The sequence below is a fragment of the Hibiscus syriacus genome, unplaced genomic scaffold, assembly GCF_006381635.1.
Source record: "Hibiscus syriacus cultivar Baekdansim isolate YM2019G1 unplaced genomic scaffold, ASM638163v2 tig00110637_pilon, whole genome shotgun sequence".
In the NCBI taxonomy this organism is placed as follows: Eukaryota; Viridiplantae; Streptophyta; class Magnoliopsida; order Malvales; family Malvaceae; genus Hibiscus; species Hibiscus syriacus.
This window is the reverse complement of record NW_024062808.1, coordinates 121,210-141,166: the sequence shown is the minus strand read 5'-3', so window position 1 is coordinate 141,166 and position 19,957 is coordinate 121,210. Positions and strand designations below refer to the sequence as shown.

Here is a 19,957-nt window from a genome sequence, read left to right as displayed (position 1 = left end):
GGCGGCGGTGAGATGAATCAACGACGGACGTGGCTGAAAATGGATAAAATAGGCGGTGTTCGATGTGATTTTCACCAGCCAAACCTCGACTGATTCACGGAAAACGGCAACGTTTCTCAGTGAATCAAGGGTTGGGCTTTGCTCACCGTTCGACAGTGAACACTTTGGTGGTCGTGGCTCGGGCTTGGGGGAAAATTAATTCCGCTCAATTTGGGGAAAAATTAGGGTATGGCTCGACCAGGAAACTAAATATCACTGGGTATAAAAAATGGGAAATTCTGGGTTCTAATCCTTGCAATCCCTAAGACTTCTTTAAATGGCATACCATTTCCTAAGTTTTATAAATTAGTCCCTACACTATACCCAATTAAATTCTTTTATTAATTCTCTAATTTCCCTAAGAATTTGGGATGTGACAGTCGCCTATCGATCGAAACAAAATGATAATATAACAATAAAATATTAATAAATATATTACATCAATGTCAACGCTATTTATTTAAAACTGTAACATAAAATTAATATTTTAAAAAATTAAAATTAATATTTTTTTTATAAATGTTAGAACATTTTCTCACAAATTTAAATAACTGCAATATGTAATAATGTATTCACAGTGATGACTCTTAAATTTGTTTTGGTCATTGCAATATGTATGAATGCATGCACAATAATTTTTTTTAAATGTATTTGCCTATAAAATTGGGTAAAGTATATAAATAGTTCACTCGTTATAGGTGCTGCTTTATTAAATTTCTCGACTATTAAAAGTTATAAAATAATTTTCTAATAACAGAGTGTTGTTTTGTTGAGTCATTCAACTATTAAAAATTACAAAATATTCATCTGATCATTTATTATATTCTAATCTCATCATTTTCCTTTAAAAATTTGGCGATTGTCTAAGTTGAGCGTTAAAATGATGACTGAGATATGATAGTCGATGAACCTGAAAAACTTGACCCGAACCCAATTACCAGAACCAAGACCCAAACCCAATTTCTCGAACCGAAACACGAACATGATGATCTAAATTTGACCAGAAACCCGAAAAATCAAATTGAATCGAAATCGACCTGAATTTAGCCAAACTGAAAGTAACTCGAACAGAAAGTAACATCAATCGAAAGCAACCCGAACTGAAAATAACCTGAACCAAAAGTAACCCAATTTTAATTTATTCAAACTCGATTTGAACTGAACATTGACCCGATTTAACCCCGATAATTGAATTAAAATGTATAAAAATACTAAAATGACTTATTAAATTGGTTTTCAATTTATTAAAATCAAATTATTAATTATTAATGAGTTAATTACATCATATGTCCTCAATCTATGACCCTCATTTCAAATTAGTCCCTAAAATTTTAAACATTTCAATTTCATCCTTAAACTATAACTATTATTCTAGATTAGTCCTCAAACTTTTAAACATTTTATTTTCATCCCCAAACTATGATCTTCATCCTAAATTGTTCACCGAACTTTTTGAATATTTCAATTTTATCCTAAATTATTCGTATATACTACTAATCACCTCTCTTGTTAATAAAATCATTAGGCAAGTTATATTATTATATTTTTTGGGGGAAATAAAATTTAGGTTAAACTATGGTTGAAATGGATTACATACTTGGATGAATTTGGGGATGAAATTGAAAGATCTAATAGTTTTGGGACTAATTAGAATGAGATTCATAGTTTGGGGATGAAATTTGAATGTTCAAAAGTTTAAGGGCTAACTTAGAATGAGAGTCATAGTTTAAGGATGAAATTGAAATATTTAAAATTTTAAGGTCTAATTTGAAATGAGAGTCATAGTTTAGGTACATGATTCAATTCATTATTAATTTAATATTTTACTTTTCTTACTAAAATAATTTCCCAAAAATATTAAATTATTATATTTATAATTAAACGTTAAGTATCTAATTTAAATTTTTTAATAGATAATTAAAGTTATCGTCTCAAGCCGTCGTGAAAACTGAAAGGTCTCTTGCCGGAGCCGGAAAAGTTTGCAGAGTTCGCCGTGAAGCTTAGGCCAATCTTGAGAGCTAGGTTTGCTCGCAAGTGATTGAGCTGTAAGGACTAATTTTTAAGGTTCTTTGTGTGATTATGATTTGATTTTATTTTTATCTTTTGAGTTCGAGGGTTAAATTGATAAAATTAAAAAAAAAAATTCAATTTTTTCAGTAACATTAGAGTAAATTATGTATTTAATGACCTAACTATCATTTTGGTATTATTTTGGTCACCCAATTATTTTTTTCAAAATCATATCTAACATTAAGTTTTGGTTCCGTTTTGGTCACTTGATTTTAAAAATAAACAGAACTACTGGCATGATTATTCTTTTTTATTTTTTTCAATGATGATATAACATTATCTTATAATGACACGTCAAGATCACTATTAATTTTTTAATGGCAAGTGGCCAAAACAAATTTAAAATATAATTTTAGGTATGATTGTGAAAAAAAATAATAGTTTATGATCAAAACAGAACTAAAGTAATAGTTCAATGATTAAACACAAAGTTTATCCAAAGTTTTAAGCACATAGTGAAATAATAGAAACAAAGTTTATCTCATCTCACAAATTTCATTAATGAAAAAACCGAAAATTAATTTATTATTATATAATTAAAATTCTTTAAGCACATATTATCTTATATTCATTTAGTTTAATCAGAAAATAAAAATTATTTTTTAAATGAAATAAAAATAAAACGTACATTAATTCATTAAGAGATTAAGTTTATTAAAAGATAAAAATAAATAAATTCTACAAAACGAAATTAATATGAGGGTCAACTACGTATTTAGTACCTAAATTATCAGTTTTGGTTCATTTTAGTACCTAAATTTTCAATTTTTAAAAAAATCATATCTAGCATTTATTTTTCATTTCATCTTAGTACCCACCATTAAAAACTTAACGTGTTTAGTATTTAAATTATCAATTTCGATCCATTTTAGTGCCTAAACTTTTAATTTTTTTCGAAACTTAACATTAAATTTTGAACGGGATACTACAATGAAACAAAAACTAAAGTTTTTAACGGTGTGTACTAAAATGAAACAAAAAACTAAACTTTAAGTATGAATTTAAAAAAATTAAAAGTTTAGGTATGAAAACGAACTAAAACTATTAATTTAGGTACTAAAATCAGAATTTACCTTTAATATAATTTGTGCAGAAGAAAAGATTGTGCCACTCTAACCTATCTTCCTCCTCTTCCTTCCTTAAAATTTCTTTGCTTTTATTTTTCTTTAGTTTTTAAATATATTAATTTTAGGTATCCCTTTGTATTGAATTTTATTTTTGATTTTTCAATTTTTGAAGTTAAACATCCGATTCCGGATAACCCTTTCGAGAGAATCGGGAGGATTTGAAGTTTCGATCAGTTTCCGATGAGGAAAGGGAGAGTCACCGCCGCGGCAACCACCGTAGCGATGAAAGCGGCGGTGGAAACCGACGGATCTGCCAAAGAACAAAGATACAGAGGCGTTAGAAAAAGACCGTGGGGAAAATTCGCGGCGGAGATCAGAGATCCATGGAAAAAAGCCAGGGTTTGGCTAGGGACTTTCAATTCGGCCGAAGAAGCCGCCCGAGCCTACGATGCGGCGGCGATTTCCCTCCGTGGAAACAAAGCGAAGATAAATTTCCCTTTGAATCCCTCCGGTCTCCCTCTTTTTCATCGCCGGAACGACGAAAGCTTCATCGACGGCCACCGGTTTTATAGAGATCCGAAAGAGAATCCGCAAAGACCGGCGAGGAGTAGAATGAGCAGCACGGTGGAATCGTTTAGTGGGCCGAGACCGGCCCAACCACGGCCTAAACCGTCGGATTTCGCTGCTGTTACGACTCGGAAGAGTTCGCCGCCGATGGTGCCGGAGGACTGTCATAGCGAATCTGATTCGTCGTCGTCGGTCGTTGATGACGGGGCCTATATCGCATCGTCGTCTCGCCGGCAAACTTTGCCGTTTGATCTGAATTTTCCACCGTTGGATGAAGTTTACGATCTCACTTTAGGTCTCTGATCTTTCTTTCTGTGTAAACAATTTGTCCAATTCAATCCCTAAAGAAAACGGGTCTTCGATTCTATGATTTATCCATTTTTACGATTAATCTTTGTAGTTAGTGATAATGTAAGGATGATTCTTCCATGTTTCTGGGTTTCTTCATCTTCTTGCTTATGATCTTTCTCTATTGGTTTAATTACACAGAAATTGCCAAATTATCTTATTTAATTTCAAATTGATCTCTAAACCTCTAAAATATTCTAATTATGTCCTCAAAATTTCAATCAATTCTCTCAAATTATCATAATTAAATCTAGAGAAAAATAGTCACTTAATTATTAATTCTTTAACTTTTGTGTTTTAATAATTTAAAGTATCATAACAAACAGGCGGGACAAGTGCAAATATTTATTCCCATATTCGTATAACCATATAATATTTTCGTTGCCAATACCTACCCGATAATTTGACCAAAAAATCACCCTATTAAAAAAATATTACATATCAAACACATTTTCCTAACTATTTTCCGATCTAACACTTTTTTTTCAAGAGAGAGAATGAGGCACATGGCAAGAGACGCGCCTTAGTCGGAGGAGAGAAGGCACGTCGCATGAAACACGGCTTCCATGAGTTTTATGATGTAACATACCTCCCTTGAATGTGTGTCGTAGGGGACACGCCTCCCATACCTAACGATTTTAAGTTTAGTGTTTTATGTTAAAGTAATTTTAGGGTTTTATAATTAGTTTTAGGATTTTTAGTGGCTTAGGGTGTTATATTTGTATGATTTAGGGTTTATAAAAAAGTTTAGGGTTAAAATTGATTGCATGTTAGAATGTTTGAGTTTTTAAAATAGGGTAGAGAAAAAAAACAACCCCTATAAGATTAGGTTAGGTTAAAACCCGTTGGGTTCAGATATTTTGATCATTCCTATATATCTTTAATTACTCTTATACATAATTAATTAAATATTTTAAATTTTATTGTGTTTGAGCTTTAATGATTTAATGGGCCACTCATTTTCAGACTAAGGGGTTGTTTGTTTGCCTCTTAATGGAATCATTCAGTGCTGAATGTTGAACCGTTCAACATTCAGCGCGTTTGTTTTGCACCTCTGAATGATTCAGTGCTGACTAATTCGGCAAAACAATGCTGAATGATTCAGCACATAAGTACATTTTGAATGATTCAGAGCCATTATCAAACAACATGTCACATTCAGAGCTAATTCATACAGAGCCTCTGAATCATTCAGCATTTAAATCATTCAGTGCTTAATCATTCTGAAATAAACAAACAACCCCTAAATGATATCTAAAATCTAAATACCTAAACCTTTAGGATTTTCAAGTAATCCAAAATTATAATTTATCCGATCCAAATTATCCAAAAATAAAAAAGAATCGAATATCTCAATTTTTAAATGTAATCATCGAATTAGATCTTTTTGCACACCCTAATATCATCTATTTAACATGGGATTATTAATAGACTTCCAACCCGCCTCGTGAATTTTTATTTTGGTTAAATTACAGTAATAGTCACTAAATGTTTAGAGTATCTTTACTTTAGTTACCAAAATTGGAAATTTTTATTACAGTCACTATTGCTGAGAACAAATTATTTAGATCACTAGACTGATAAATTATTAATAAAAACTGACGTGATTCATTAATACCCCTAAAAAGACTGCACATCTATCATTTCTTTTATCGTCGCTCAATAATTTTTTCAGTCGAAAAGATCATTGAATTACTCTTCTTTTTTTCTTTTCGTTCTTCGGTTAAAACCCGTTGAAAAAAAACTTATACTCTCCCCAAATCATAATTGAAACTAAAAGTTAAAACGCTTTCAACCGTCATTATCGACCGTGAGATCGACTAAATTATTATAAATGTCACGAATTACTTGTTTGGTTTAATCTAAGATTTTGTAATTTAAGTTACAATTAATTTTAATAGGGTAAATTCAACCATAGGATCACTCAATAATTAACAAAATTATGAATGTCACTAAATTCCAAAAAGTTATGAACAAATTAATCAATTAATACTCCAAAAACAACTTGTTTGTGACCTATTGATATTTAGTGACTCATTTGTAATCGAACTAATAATTGAGTGACTTATAATGTAATTTACCCTTTATGATAAAATTTTCCTTTTCCAAAAATGAGTTCATATAAAAGAAAAAGTTGAAAAATGTTTTAAAAGCTGAAAATGATAGTTGAAATGAAGAAATGAAGTGAAATTGCTTGGGCTAATACAAAAATAAGTGCTTGAATTATACTTAAAATTTACTTTTGGTGCCTAAAGAATTTTTTTTGTTAAAAATAAATACCTAATATTTTCTCCGTTATTTTTTTAAGTGCCTACCATTAAAAAAAATATTAAGTAACACGTGTCATGTTTATATTTTTTATTTTTTTAAAAAATAAAATATTATTCAAAAATATATATTTTTTAAAATTGACTTGAAAGTGATACTTTTAACGGTAGGCATCTAAAAATGTAACGTAAAAAACATTAGATACTAATTTTAAATATAGTTTATACACTTATTTTATATTAAGCCAAATTGCTAATCAAAAGCTATGGATACACATACACACTAGCTCAAGGACTAAGACTACATATGATACACAGAAGCAAATAGCAAGCAATGATGCTCAGATGTGCAACAGGTCCAGGCTGCAAACCTTTTATCCCTGTGTTCGACATAAACGGTTACGAACCCGGAAAATCGCAAACAAAATCGATACGTCGGTACTATGTTTACCTGATCCGAGTAGAGGATATAATTTGCTACGTCAACAAATCATGGCATGCCAAGTAAAGATATGCATAACTGAATTTAACTCGATATCGGCTGAAAGCCTCCTTGGAATTCATCGTAAAGCCATCTGCAGAATGAATGGTTGCAGCGTTAGTCAAATTCCAGAACGTCATGCGTTTAATACGTGCTATCGAATGAATACACATACTTGCATAAGAAAATTGCCCTTGATCCTTCATTTGCTTCGATTCCCGATAGGCTTCGCCTTTCACTTTCTTCTTTGAATTTGGCAGCGGGAAGAACTTCACACGGGCACTGAATCGAGCTTGCCATTACAGTGCTATCGTTATTAGATTCATAAACCTACAACGAATAGAAGGAACCATTGGCAAACCATCAGATATTATTTGCTACTATGAAATACATGTAACTTAAACATGCATGAAGGATTACCTCATTGGTTTCAGGGGCACATGGATGAGCGACACTCTCCGGCAAATCACTAGGAGAGTAGCATCTTTTGACAACCACCCACTTTGCCCCAGTTTTAGCATCCTCCCACATTGCCTGCAATGAAGATCCAAAATTTTGAAGTTGGTCCGTACGGAACGTTGGAACCAGTAGTCCCCTCGTATAAATTCTTTTGAACATGCTTACCTGAAGCTTAGATGGTATCAGTTTATCCAGGCCAAAATGAACAAGAGCATGATCATGAACCATATACGTTACGCCGTCAATGCAACAAGATTGGTAAAACTTTTTCTCATCCACAACTTGAAGTACGTCAGCTGCCCATTCAACAGCACGCAAGCCACCAGAAGAAAACTCCGGATTCCTTGAAGTCTCGGTATTAGCTTCGCAATTTGCAGTAGGATTCACTTGTGCAGCTGCAGCATCTTGTTCAGTTTGATCAATCTGTTTAATGCAGTCAATATCTCCTTCCGAACCTTTCTCCAAATTTTTGACTCCAGATCTTTCACCGTGGCAATTATTTGAAGGAATTTCAGCACTGTTTTGCTGCTCAGTTGGAATATCTTGATTGATATGTGAAGGCTGTGAATGCTCTGCCTTGTCGTTGATAGTGTTAGATGATGTATCCACAGTCTGTGACGTTGTCGTGGGGTATTTTCTTTCTTCATGATTAGATGATTCAGTCATTTGAGAAAGTTCTTCGGGTTTTTGAGTTACTGTGCCAACAGAAGGAGTATCACATACAGCCTCCGAAGGTTTTGTTGAGTTCCCTTTTGGAACCTTAGAACCTGATGCTGACTCAAGAGAGTTGCTGTCAACCGTAGCAGACACAGCAGGAGTCTGCAACGCTAAGCTTCCATTTTCAGTTACCTTCTCATGATTGATTGATGGACCCAGATTTCCCACTTTCTTCTCTGAAGATGACTGAGCTTCAGCTGAGCTAGAAGGAACTTTGGGTACATTGATACTTCTCATGACACGACCGTATTTGGGGGGCAAAGGTTTCCCATTGCAAAACGACAAGCATCTAGCACAGTGCCACTCACCTCTAGGGATTCCCTTCGGCTGCAAACATTTCAAGTGAAATCCTTTCTCACATGCATCACAGAGCAGCACATTTTCGACTTCATTAATGCCAAGTTTGCACGTTTGGCAAGTCACAGCCTTATTCATATACTCTCTAGAAGGAGGACTCCAAGTAGGATGTGTGGGAAGCTTCGGTTGTAACAACTTTTGAACAATTCGAGCAATTTCATTGTGGTTATTAGTAAACGGAGGAGCTTGCGTAAAGTTCACACCTTGAACTGGCTGGTGCACACTAGGAAAAGTTCCGGTTGCAGTCTGAGTGATGAATGGTCTAAAGGTTTGATCTCTCACTGCTTGAGGAGTCATCTGTGCCGTAGTTGAACCAGTACTTCCTTCAACCTTGGTTGGATGATGAGTCAAAACCTTGCTCTCTTGCCTGGATTTAGCTAATGCTGCAGGTTGTGCATGCATAGACCAAGCGGGAGCATTCGGGAGTGAATGGCTTGCTGAAGAATTAGCTGAAACGGACAACATTGACATTAATCTGGAGGCGATGCACGGACAAAGATGCTTAAATGTTCAATAGAACCGACTAAGGGAGAGAATAGTACCAATATAGCAGCAAAATTTTGGGTAAATAAACCACAGTATTATAATTTGCAAGACTATAGCATTGATCATTTCATAATCATCTAATCTCTCCTAAATGATACGCAAACAGGCCCGTCAGTTCTTCTGCTACCAAGAGAAGGTGACCTGGTTGAAGATAGAATTACCTGGTACATAGGAAACATAAGAAGCCACGTTTGATCCTCCATCCAACTTAATTTGTGGTCTCTCGACCCTGTGATACGCAAACAAAGACGAATTTCCTAGATGGCCACTCGGTATCCCAGTGGACATTGTATCCGTTTTTACGTCGCCGGTGGGCAATTGATGTTGTAATGGAGTTGAACCTGCTGCTGTAACAGAAGACACAGCAGCATGAATTGCTCGGTCTGATGGTAAAACACGAACTGGATGAGTCGGTCCACGGGTTTCAGCTGATCCACCAACATTAGTTTGCACCGACAGAGGCATATATGTAGCAGGAGTAGTGAATTTCATCGGTTCTTCCATCTGAAAAGCATTAAGGTAATCGAACACTCAAATTTAAATATATGAACTATTCCATCATTTAACAAAAAATATTCTTCTGATTAAACCAAGCTACATCTGCATAAACAGCTAAGAAGTTGGCGAGCACATAGATCATGGAAAGAAGCATTCACTAACCCAAATTCAATATTACATTCATAAACATCATAAGAATGCTACAAAATTTAAGAAGCAAAGGATGTGTTCTTCAAATAGCATTCTTACTAAAAAAAAAGCCATCAAGCTGTTCAAGGAGCTCAATGTCATGTTACACTAACATTTAATTTTCTTCGAAGTACCGTGTTCGACAAATCTTTGGCATAGGCATAGGAGAATGATACTCCAAATACAAGAAGAATCAAATGCAGCTTTCAATCTATACTCAGCAACCAGTTTAAGCCATGTCCATGAACCTAGAAAGTAGCAACTATGCCGAAAACAATATCCGACAAAAACGACTAAAAGATGGAAATAGTTACTAAAATCCATGTATATCTACTTCCTATGAGCAATTTAAACAAAACTAAACTTTTCAAAGCTTCACACAAAACCATTAATCCTCAAGAATTCACTTTTAAGACACCGAGAAAACATCGAATTATCGGATAGATTGAGATGTTCAACTTTCCTGTTTGCAAGAAAAACTTAATCTCAGGACAAACACTCATACAAATTGCAACAAAGAAGAACAAAATTAACGTCCACTCGATATACTTATTGACCAATGAAAATCAAATCCTTCTGAGAAATTGGCAAAAAAAGATCCATCAAAAGAATAAAAGGTGACCCCTATCCATAATTCCAAGTCCACCTAAACCCCCAAAAATATCACGAATTTGATAACTTTTTTACCTTCATTTTAGCAAGCAACACCTTCTGAGAAATCGACATTCCCATACCCCTCAACCCTAGTCTCTGCTCTTTGAGCTTGGAATTAAGCCCCAACTCTTCAATCACATTCCCTATCACCTCCCTCCCAACAATATCCTTGGGCGCCATCTCCCCGCAATTCTCCGCCAACGTCTCACGCGCCTCCGCCATCAACGCCGTCTCAGTCGATGTGGGATCCCTACCTCCTCCCCTCATCTTCCCCATCGTCGACAGCACCAGCACAATCTCGGCCACCCTCTTTAATCCCCCGCCGCACCGCCGCTTCTTCGACGCGGAAACATCCCCGTTCTCGATCCCCCGTTTCTCCCCCACCGTCGGAGAAGGCTCGAACGCCGCGTTTTCGCCGACAGCCACCTCGGGATCCATTTGTGAACAAATACTAATCGAAACCCAGTGTTGTGGACTCGCGAGAGAGACCGAAATCAGAGAGAAATACCGAATGGAAAATCAGGGGAACTATAGAATCGTCAAATTTTAAAATAAAATGAAATCCCAGGGGGGGCTTTTTGGCGGGCAAATTGTGCGAAAGAGAGAGAAAATTTTAAATTAAAAATCTTTACTTTGTGAAAGGAAGGGATCGGAGTAAGGATTGAAACGAGAGATTTTGAGAGCGTCGAAATACAAAAAAATGGGGGATTTTTGTGATTTAAATCGAACCGGGCGGCTTACTCAGATCGGACCGGATATGGCCAATTTGGGGATTTTCTTTTAGGGTAAATTATGCATTTAGTACCTAAACTATCAGTTTTGATCTGTTTTATTACGTAAACTTTCGATTTTCTCAAATTTATACCTATATTTTAGTTTTTGTTTTATATCAGGGGCCATATTGATTTTTTGACAAAATTTTGAGGGTTTAAGATATGATTAAGTTTAAAAAACTATTGTTAGAGTAATTTGAACTCATGTAAATTAAGTTAAAAATATAGATCTCATGTTTCTTTATTTTTCAAATTTCCAAAACAATTTTAATTAAAACACTGAAAATATCTTTTTATGTTTTTATATTTTCACTTATTTTTGTTTTTAGTCTCCATAAATCATTTTGCAATTTTACAATCGAACACGTTTTCTATTTTCTAAGAAAATAAAAATGAAAATAACTTATATTTTCTAAAACCAAACGGACTCATAGTTTTTGTTTCATTTTAATACCACGTTCAAATTTAACGTTAAGTTTTGAAAATTTTGAAAGTTGAGATGCTAAAGATCAAGACTGATAGTTTAAGTATTAAACGCATTAAGTTTTTAACAACATGTTATAAAATAAAATGAAAACCAAAGATTATGTGTGATTTTGAAAAAAAGTTAAAAGTTTAAGTATTAAAATGAACCAAAATTAATAATTTAAGTACTAAATTTGTAATGTGCCGTTCTTTTAGTGTGAATCTAGGGTTTGGGAGATTTATATGGTGAGGTGAAAGTTTTGTGGTTATGGGGAAGTCACCAATGAGAATTAGCCACGTCGGGAAACTAAAAATAAAAAAGAGTAAAATATACAAATAATCTCTCGATCATAGGGTATTACTTTATTAAGGTGGTGTTTGTTTTTGCAGATGTAAAAGGTCGACAGTCTGCGGACCACATCTGCAGCAGAAGAGGTAGACCAAAAGTCTGCAGTCTACAAGAAGAAGACTGTTTGTTTTTTAACGTCTGCATACTGCTAAAATGAATTGAAATATAAATAAACTGATTTTTTAAACTTAAAAGAGTTTTGCAATACTGAGATTTAAATAATTTTAGTTTTACAATACTGAAATTTAAATAATCCATACAACTACAATAATAAATTATTTAAAATAAATCAATCTATATTTTAAAATAAATCAATTCATACTAATAAATTATTTAAAATAAATCAATCTATACAACTACAATAATAAATCAATCCATATTTTAAAATAAATCAATCCATACAAATAAATTATTTAAAATAAATCAATCCATACTAATAAATTATTTAAAATAAATCAATTCATATTTTAAAATAAATCAATCTATACTAATAAATTATTTAAAATAAATCAATTCATACAACTACAATAATAAATCAATCCATATTTTAAAATAAATCAATCTATACTAATAAATTATTTAAAATAAATCAATCCATATTTTAAAATAAATCAATTCATACTAATAAATTATTTAAAATAAATCAATCCATACAACTGCAATAATAAATCAATCCATATTTTAAAATAAATTAATCCATACAAATAAATTATTTAAAATAAATCAATTCATACTAATAAATTATTTAAAATAAATCAATCCATATTTTAAAATAAATCAATCCATACTAATAAATTATTTAAAATAAATCAATCCATACAACTACAATAATAAATCAATCCATATTTTAAAATAAATCAATCCATACTAATAAATTATTTAAAATAAATCAATCTATACAACTACAATAATAAATCAATCCATAATTTAAAATAAATCAATCCATACTAATAAATTATTTAAAATAAATCAATCCATATTTTAAAATAAATCAATCCATAATAATAAATTATTTAAAATAAATCAATCCATATTTTAAAATAAATCAATCCATACAACTACAATAATAAATTAATCCATATTTTAAAATAAATCAATCCATACTAATAAATTATTTTAAATAAATCAATCCATACAACTACAATAATAAATCAATCCATATTTTAAAATAAATCAATCCATACTAATAAATTATTTAAAATAAATCAATCCATATTTTAAAATAAATCAATCCATACTAATAAATTATTTAAAATAAATCAATCCATACTAATAAATTATTTAAAATAAATTATTTTAAAATAAATCAATCCATATTTTATAATAAATTATTTTAAAATAAATAACCTTATTAAATTATTTAAAATTATTTTAATAAATAACTATATTTTATAATTGTTATTTAAGAGGTTTGAAGACATTTGAAGACATAAAACCAAGTATGCACCAAGAAGAGCTCGCGCAGACGTTTGAAGAGTTTCTGTCTTCTAAGAAACAAACAGTCTGCGAAGCCTAATGTCTGCGCGTGGTCTACGAGACGCATACATAAGTGGTTTGAAGAACTTGCACAGTGAAAACAAACACCACCTAAGTCTATTGAATATTAAATGTTATAAAATGGTCTCCCAACTACATGACATTATTTTATTGAGTCACTCGACTATTAAAAGTTACAAAATGATTACCTGACTATTTATATGTTCCAATCTCATAATTTTTCGTTAAAAAATTAACGTTTGTCTGGGCTGAAAGTTAACATGTTAACTGACATATTATGTCGTCAAGCCAATGCTTTAAACCAATGACGATTATGATATACATCATTAAAATATGATTTTATCATACTCCTATCAGTAAATTAACGTCCAGCTCAGACAACTACCAATTTTTAACAGAAAATAACGAGATTGAAACACATGAACAGTCGATTGATAATCTTGTAACTTTTAATAATCATGAGACTCAACAAAATAATGTCATATAACTGAGAGATCATTTTATAACTTTTAATATTCGAAAAACTCAAGAAAACAACACTCTATAATCGAAGGATCATTCGTGTACTTTACCCAATAAAAAAACTCCTATAGTAAAAATGGTAAAAAAATTACTTTGATAAAAATATTTAATGTCACATTTTCACTTTTAAAGTGTATTTATGAGAAAAACTAAAAAAATAATATTTCTAAAAATCATGTTTAAACAGTTATATCTATATTTCTTTATAATTATTTTAAACTATTTTAAAAATACTTAATACTATAATTAATTTTTATTTTGAATAAAAGGGAAAAAACATCACTTTCTCATGTCATCATTTCATAATTACAAATATTCTTACACTAGAACATTTTAGGGTAAATTATACAAATGACTCTCAACTATAACATACTATTTTATTAAGTCATTCGACTATTGAAAGTTATAAAATGATCATCCGATTATAGAATGTTACTTTGTTGAGTCCGTCGACTATTAAAAATTACAAAATGATCACTGACTATTCATTATGCACCAAACTCACCGTTTTTTGTTAAAAATTGACGGCATACTGAGTTAAATGTTAACTTGATGATTATGATATGATAAGATATAATCCCAAAATCTTAAACAACCATCATATCACAAGCATCATGTTAACGTACAGCTTAGACAACCATCAATATTTTAAACAAAAAAAATACGAATTTAGAACTTAATAAATAATTGAGTGACTAATTTATAACTTATAATATTCGAAGTACTTAATAAAATAACATTCTATAATAAAAAAATCATTTTATAACTTAATAAAACAATTCTCTATAATCTCACCATTTGTGCACCTTACCCAACATGGTAAATTTTATTGTCTTTTCTTCTCTGTCTCGTGATCTTTTTCTACACTTTTTCCTTTGTCTCGATCCACATAATTTCATCTCAAATTTGTATGTTTTTCATTTGCAGGGATTTTGTGTTATTTTCTGATTGGTGCATGAAGTTCTTTCAGATGATCCTAGATTGGATTTGACAGCTACCCGGTTTTTCTTTGATCGGATTCTGTCTATTATTCATATCGAAAGGTCCGTTGTTTCTTTTGATATTCATGTTTGATTGTTGTTGTTGTTCACATTTTGATCTGTTGATTGATCGTTTGTAGCTGCTGGTGATAAATTGATAATTCATGTTTTGATTTTTTAAGTTGTGCAAGAATTTGATTTATTGAATTGCTGTTGTTAGAGTTCCGATTGAATTTGAATCCGTTTGTGCCGAGAAAAGTTAGGTTTTTAGATTTGAAAATGGTGATTGATAATTGCAGATAAGATGGAATCAGATCTTGGTAAACTCTTCATCGGTGGGATATCTTGGGACACCGATGAGGAGCTTCTCAAGGAGTATTTTGGGAAGTATGGTGAAGTGGTGGAGGCTACGATAATGAGAGATCGTGTCACCGGTTGCACCCGTCGCTTCGGTTTTGTTGTCTTTACTGACCCTGCTGTCGCTGAGAGGGTAATTATGGATAAGCATATGATCGATGATCGTACGGTGAGAGCCTTGATTATGATTATGTATACTGGTTTCCATCTAAACACTGGAAGGAAATGTCTAGAGAGAAGGATGTTATTTTTCGTCAATTAGTTTGAGGTTTTTGATAATCATAGTGACTTAAATTTTTGACATTTTTCTGCTTTTATCGGGTCAAAAAAGTAATGTATTTCATCTATTTCCAGACATTGATTTAATAAGATTTTTATCGAATCGTTCAGTAGGGACAGAAAATGCTATGCAATTGTTTGATTAAACTTTCTGGCTAATCAATTTTCATGTTGAGGCAAAGAAGGCTGTCCCTAGGGATGACCAAAACAATTTAAACAATAACATCAGTGCCATCACTAGATCTCCCACTCCTGGTCTCACAAAAAAGATTTTCGTGGGAGGTTTAGCATCTACAGTCACGGAGAGCGACTTCAAGAACTACTTCGATCAGTTTGGTACAATTACTGATGTTGTAGTAGTGATGTATGATCATATCATGCAAAGGCCGAGAGGGTTCGGCTTCATCACTTGCGATTCAGAGGAAGCAGTAGACAAAGTAAAAAAAAAAAACATTTCATGAACTCAATGAGAAACTGGTTGAGGTCAAGAGGGCAGTCCCTAAAGAACTATCACCAGGCCCGTTTTAGGATATAATTATGGTTTGAATCGGGCTGCCAACATTCTCAATAGTTTTTTGCTCAGGGATATAATCTAAGTCCTCTAGGAAGTTTCAGAGTCAGGATGGATGGTCGGTTTAATCATCTTGCTAGTGGTCGAACAGGGTTTCCTCCATTTAACACTACCGGCTATGGAATTGGGATGAATATGGAACAAGCAATGAACCCAAGCTATGGTGCGAGTTCTAAATTTGGCAACAGTCTGGGGTATGGGCGGATAATTACCCCTTATTATAGCGGGAATCCAAACAGGAATAACACTCCTATTGGCTATGGTGTCAGGAGTGCAAGAAATTATTCTTGTTTGAGCTCTCCTACTCGTAATGTCTGGGGAAATGGAGGCCTTAGTAATCCCACCAATGCTTCTGTTCCTGGTGGTTAGTTGGGGACTGCAGGTGGGAATTTCGGTTCTTTGGGAAATAGTGGGGCTAATTGGAGTCCTTCTCCACCTATGCAAAGTGGAGGTGATGCTTCTGGTTACACCGGTGGGAATTCTGGTTATGTGAGTACTGATGATAACATTGGTTTGGCAAGGGCAGGATACGGAAGAAACAGTGGAACTGTTGCAGCTCCAACATCATCATTTGCTGGATCGACTGGTAATTTTGAGGGGTCCTGTGGGGATCTTTACCCTGGTGGTTCGGTTTATGGTGACCCAACTTGGCGTTCTGCAACTCCTGACTTGGATGGTTCTGGCTCATTCGGGTGTGGGCTTGGCAATACGTCCTCAGAAGTTGCTGCAGAAACACCCGAGGATTATGTTGGAAGTTACAGTGTTGCTAGTAGACAGACTGATAGAGGTAATATTCTCTTTAGTTTCATGAAGTTGACCCTTTAGAAATAGCTTATGAATTTAGGTTACGACCACTCAAGATTCACCGGGATGGAAACAATTACTTTCAACTCTAGATGAAAATTTCCTTTTGCCGCAACATAATTCTAGTCATAGTTTATTGATGTTTGGAACCTATAGCCTTTCTAAAACCTTTTTTCTAGCTTCTGATTAGCAGATCGAGTCGAAGAGAATAAAGATAAAGTCATTAGTATACGTTTGAACATCATAGGGTCCGGATTTTATAACGGAGCACATACCCTTTTTTTCTTTTTCAAATTTGTTTTATTTTCAAGATGAAGATACTACTTGTTTTGCCTATTTGATTAGAAAGGACTCCGAAAATCATCTTTAGTCATTTTTCATGTCTGATTTCATTTCCCCCCAAGTAAAGCCTACTAAATGTACAATTCGTGTTACCATGACAGAATCCACCGGTTCACTGTATCCAACCTACCATGACAGAATTTGCTTCTTTTTGGCACCCCTTTGAACTTGATAATGTCGTTAATAATTCGAAATAAATCAGTCGGGGGAACTTCAACTTTAAAATTTGACTAGATATGTGGACCAGAACTTCAATAATACGAGCGTTTTATATGCTGATATGTTAGACCTTGAGAGGGGAATGCCAGCTTGCTTCCTTTTTGTTAATTCGCCTATTTGTTTGTTTCGTATGCTGGAATTGCTGCCTAGGAGATCTGATATTCGGATATCAGAAGTTATAATGTAGGGTGAATGAATTTGCAAAAACAGGCTTCATTACTATGTCAGCTTACAAGGAAATTGATCGTATAGCACTAACGAGGTTTATTGATTTGATAATACATTCGAAGCGAGCAGTTTACAAGGGACTTTCTGTAAGGTTTGAGATCCAATTCGATTTGATTTTTTTGTTCTATTTTATTTTGGTAGCGAACATTTCAGGTTCCTTTCTTGGCATTTGAGTGAGGTGTACAATCAGATTGCTGGATATACACTCCGGAAGATTGGTTCCGATTAATACACCATGCATCCCCGAAAACTGTACCGGTAGTGGCACATCAAACAATAGATTATTAATATTTTTCTCTGCTTTTTCAGCTGCCGAAATGCCTGGCTGGGTTGCTTCTTCTTCTTGCCTTAAGTTTTCTTCGTATTATCCGGGATCGTTTTTGTCTTAGATAGTAAGGAGTTTCTGTTCAAGTTTTTAGTGTGAAACGTTAGAGGAATCTCCCTTTTGGTAACCGTTTTGCTTTTGCGGATAAGTTTTCCAAGAACGCATTCGACATCTCTCTTTTCTCGTTCATTTGTGTCATATACGGAGAATTGTTACCATGCTGCATCAATCACCATTCTAATTGTGTTTTTCCGAATATTTGTTCTCAATGGCTGTTCTTATGTTACTCAGATTCGGAGGTGAGATATCGGAGACGATAGGCTGCGCGGTCTGTTATGAGTATGTTCCATGTTTTTAGTGACTTTTTTCTTGTATTTAAAGTAACATACTTTCATGTCCATTTCTGAACACGTGATAGCGACTCGTGTTTAACACGAGAAAACCGAATATATCTTGCTAGGGTTTTCAGGATCACTTTTATGGTGTCAACCAAAAGAAGATGATGCCATGTTTGTGGTCCTCTCCCGGCCTTTTTGTGTGAATTTTTGTGGCATGTTGTCCCTTTCCTTTGATAAAGAGCATGGGACTTGGTTTTATGCCTTTTGTTATGTGGATTTTAGGAGGCTTCCACTAACCAATCAACTTTTTTTTTGGTACACACTAGTCCTTCAGCTTGGCAATTTTACCCAAGTTGATCCTCCAATTTTTTTGGTCCACGTTATTCTTGAAACTTGGTAACAATGAGTAAAGTGGACTAAAGAAGCCATTGAAAAAGAAATTATCAAGTTCGAGGGTTAACGTGGACTAAAAAAAGATTGGGGATTTAGTTGAAAATTTTTGTCAAGTTTAGGGATTAAATTTTACTTTTTCTTGGGTTGTTCTGTAATTGTATTTGAGGAATTTATGTAGTTGAAATTTTGTTTTTGGCAAAATTTAAATTTATGTTATATAGATTATTGTTTTATGTTATTATAAAGTGTTTTTAACCTTTCATGATGCGTTACAAGTGTATATATATCATTGTCATTTTGTGTTAATTATTAGGGTAAATTATACGTTTAGTATCTAAATTGTCAGTTTTGGTCAATTTTAATACTTAAGCTTTCAATTTTTTTAAAATCATATCTAAAGTTTAATTTTTGTTTCAGTTTAGTACATCGTTCAAAGTTTATCATTAAATTTTAAAAAAATAATTAAAAGTTTAGGTACTAAAATAGGTCAAACATAATAGTTTAGGTAGTAAACGTGTTAAGTTTTTAATAGCATATACTAAAATGAAACAAAAACTGAATGTTATACATGATTTTGAAAAAAAGTAAGATTTATGTATTAAAACGAACCAAAATTGATAGTTTATGTATTAAATACATAATTTATCCTAATTATTAAATATTGAAATTAAAAAAAATATTTTTGAAAGCTAAGTTGATTATAAAGTAATACATGCTTTAAATACTATTAACCCTGTTGCAGCAGCTGGTGCTCGAACCCGTAACCTCTAGGAACATCGATGATTTCTTTAATCACTTAGATAAGTTGGTTTGTGCAAATAGAAATTTATTTTATACTTAATTTATAATAATTATTTTTATGATATATTCTATAATAAATATCGTAATCCTAAATACATCATTAATATGATACATTGATGTACGTTATTAATTATATTATTCTTATTAAAGAAATATAAAAATTTCAAGGACTTATCTTTGATAAATCCCTTGTAAAAATTTAGTTTTAATTCTAATAAGAATATAACTAAATCATGTATTTTTTTATTAAAAATTATTACAATAATTTAATATGAACAATAAACCTATAAAATGATTGTCTTCCATAGTCGATTATATCAAATTTACCGTCGACAACTAGGGATGGACATGAGTTTGGTTTGGTTGGTCGAAACTCGACCCAACTCGAAAATTTTATATCATTCATCCGATCTGATTCAACTCGAAAAATATATACCTTTCACCCAATTTAACTT

At 32.8% G+C, this 19,957-nt stretch overlaps 2 protein-coding genes and 1 pseudogene across 3 annotated transcripts; 2 read left to right on the top strand and 1 right to left on the bottom strand.

Moving 5' to 3' along the window:
• The first annotated feature begins 3,233 nt into the window (after positions 1 to 3,233).
• Positions 3,234 to 4,112, top strand: LOC120136790 (ethylene-responsive transcription factor 3-like). Its single transcript, XM_039152749.1, has one exon. The coding sequence runs from the start codon at positions 3,417 to 3,419 to the stop codon at positions 4,044 to 4,046; it is 630 nt and encodes a 209-aa protein (XP_039008680.1). The 5' UTR covers positions 3,234 to 3,416; the 3' UTR covers positions 4,047 to 4,112.
• Positions 4,113 to 6,594: 2,482 nt separating this feature from the next.
• LOC120136789 lies at positions 6,595 to 10,932 on the bottom strand. 2 transcript variants are annotated; one of them, XR_005517373.1, is made up of 7 exons: positions 10,293 to 10,932; positions 9,080 to 9,422; positions 7,464 to 8,821; positions 7,260 to 7,373; positions 7,015 to 7,169; positions 6,810 to 6,933; positions 6,595 to 6,738 (listed from the first exon to the last, which is right to left on the bottom strand). XR_005517373.1 is itself a non-coding variant. In XM_039152748.1 (6 exons), the coding sequence occupies exons 1-6, from the start codon at positions 10,695 to 10,697 to the stop codon at positions 6,885 to 6,887; spliced, it is 2,424 nt and encodes an 807-aa protein (XP_039008679.1). In that variant the 5' UTR covers positions 10,698 to 10,932; the 3' UTR covers positions 6,761 to 6,884. The 2 variants fall into 2 exon arrangements, 1 of the variants encoding a protein (XP_039008679.1); XM_039152748.1 differs by lacking the exon at positions 6,595 to 6,738 and having other exon boundaries at positions 6,761 to 6,933.
• Positions 10,933 to 14,726: 3,794 nt separating this feature from the next.
• Positions 14,727 to 18,638, top strand: LOC120136799 (annotated as a pseudogene).
• The last annotated feature ends 1,319 nt before the right edge of the window (positions 18,639 to 19,957 follow it).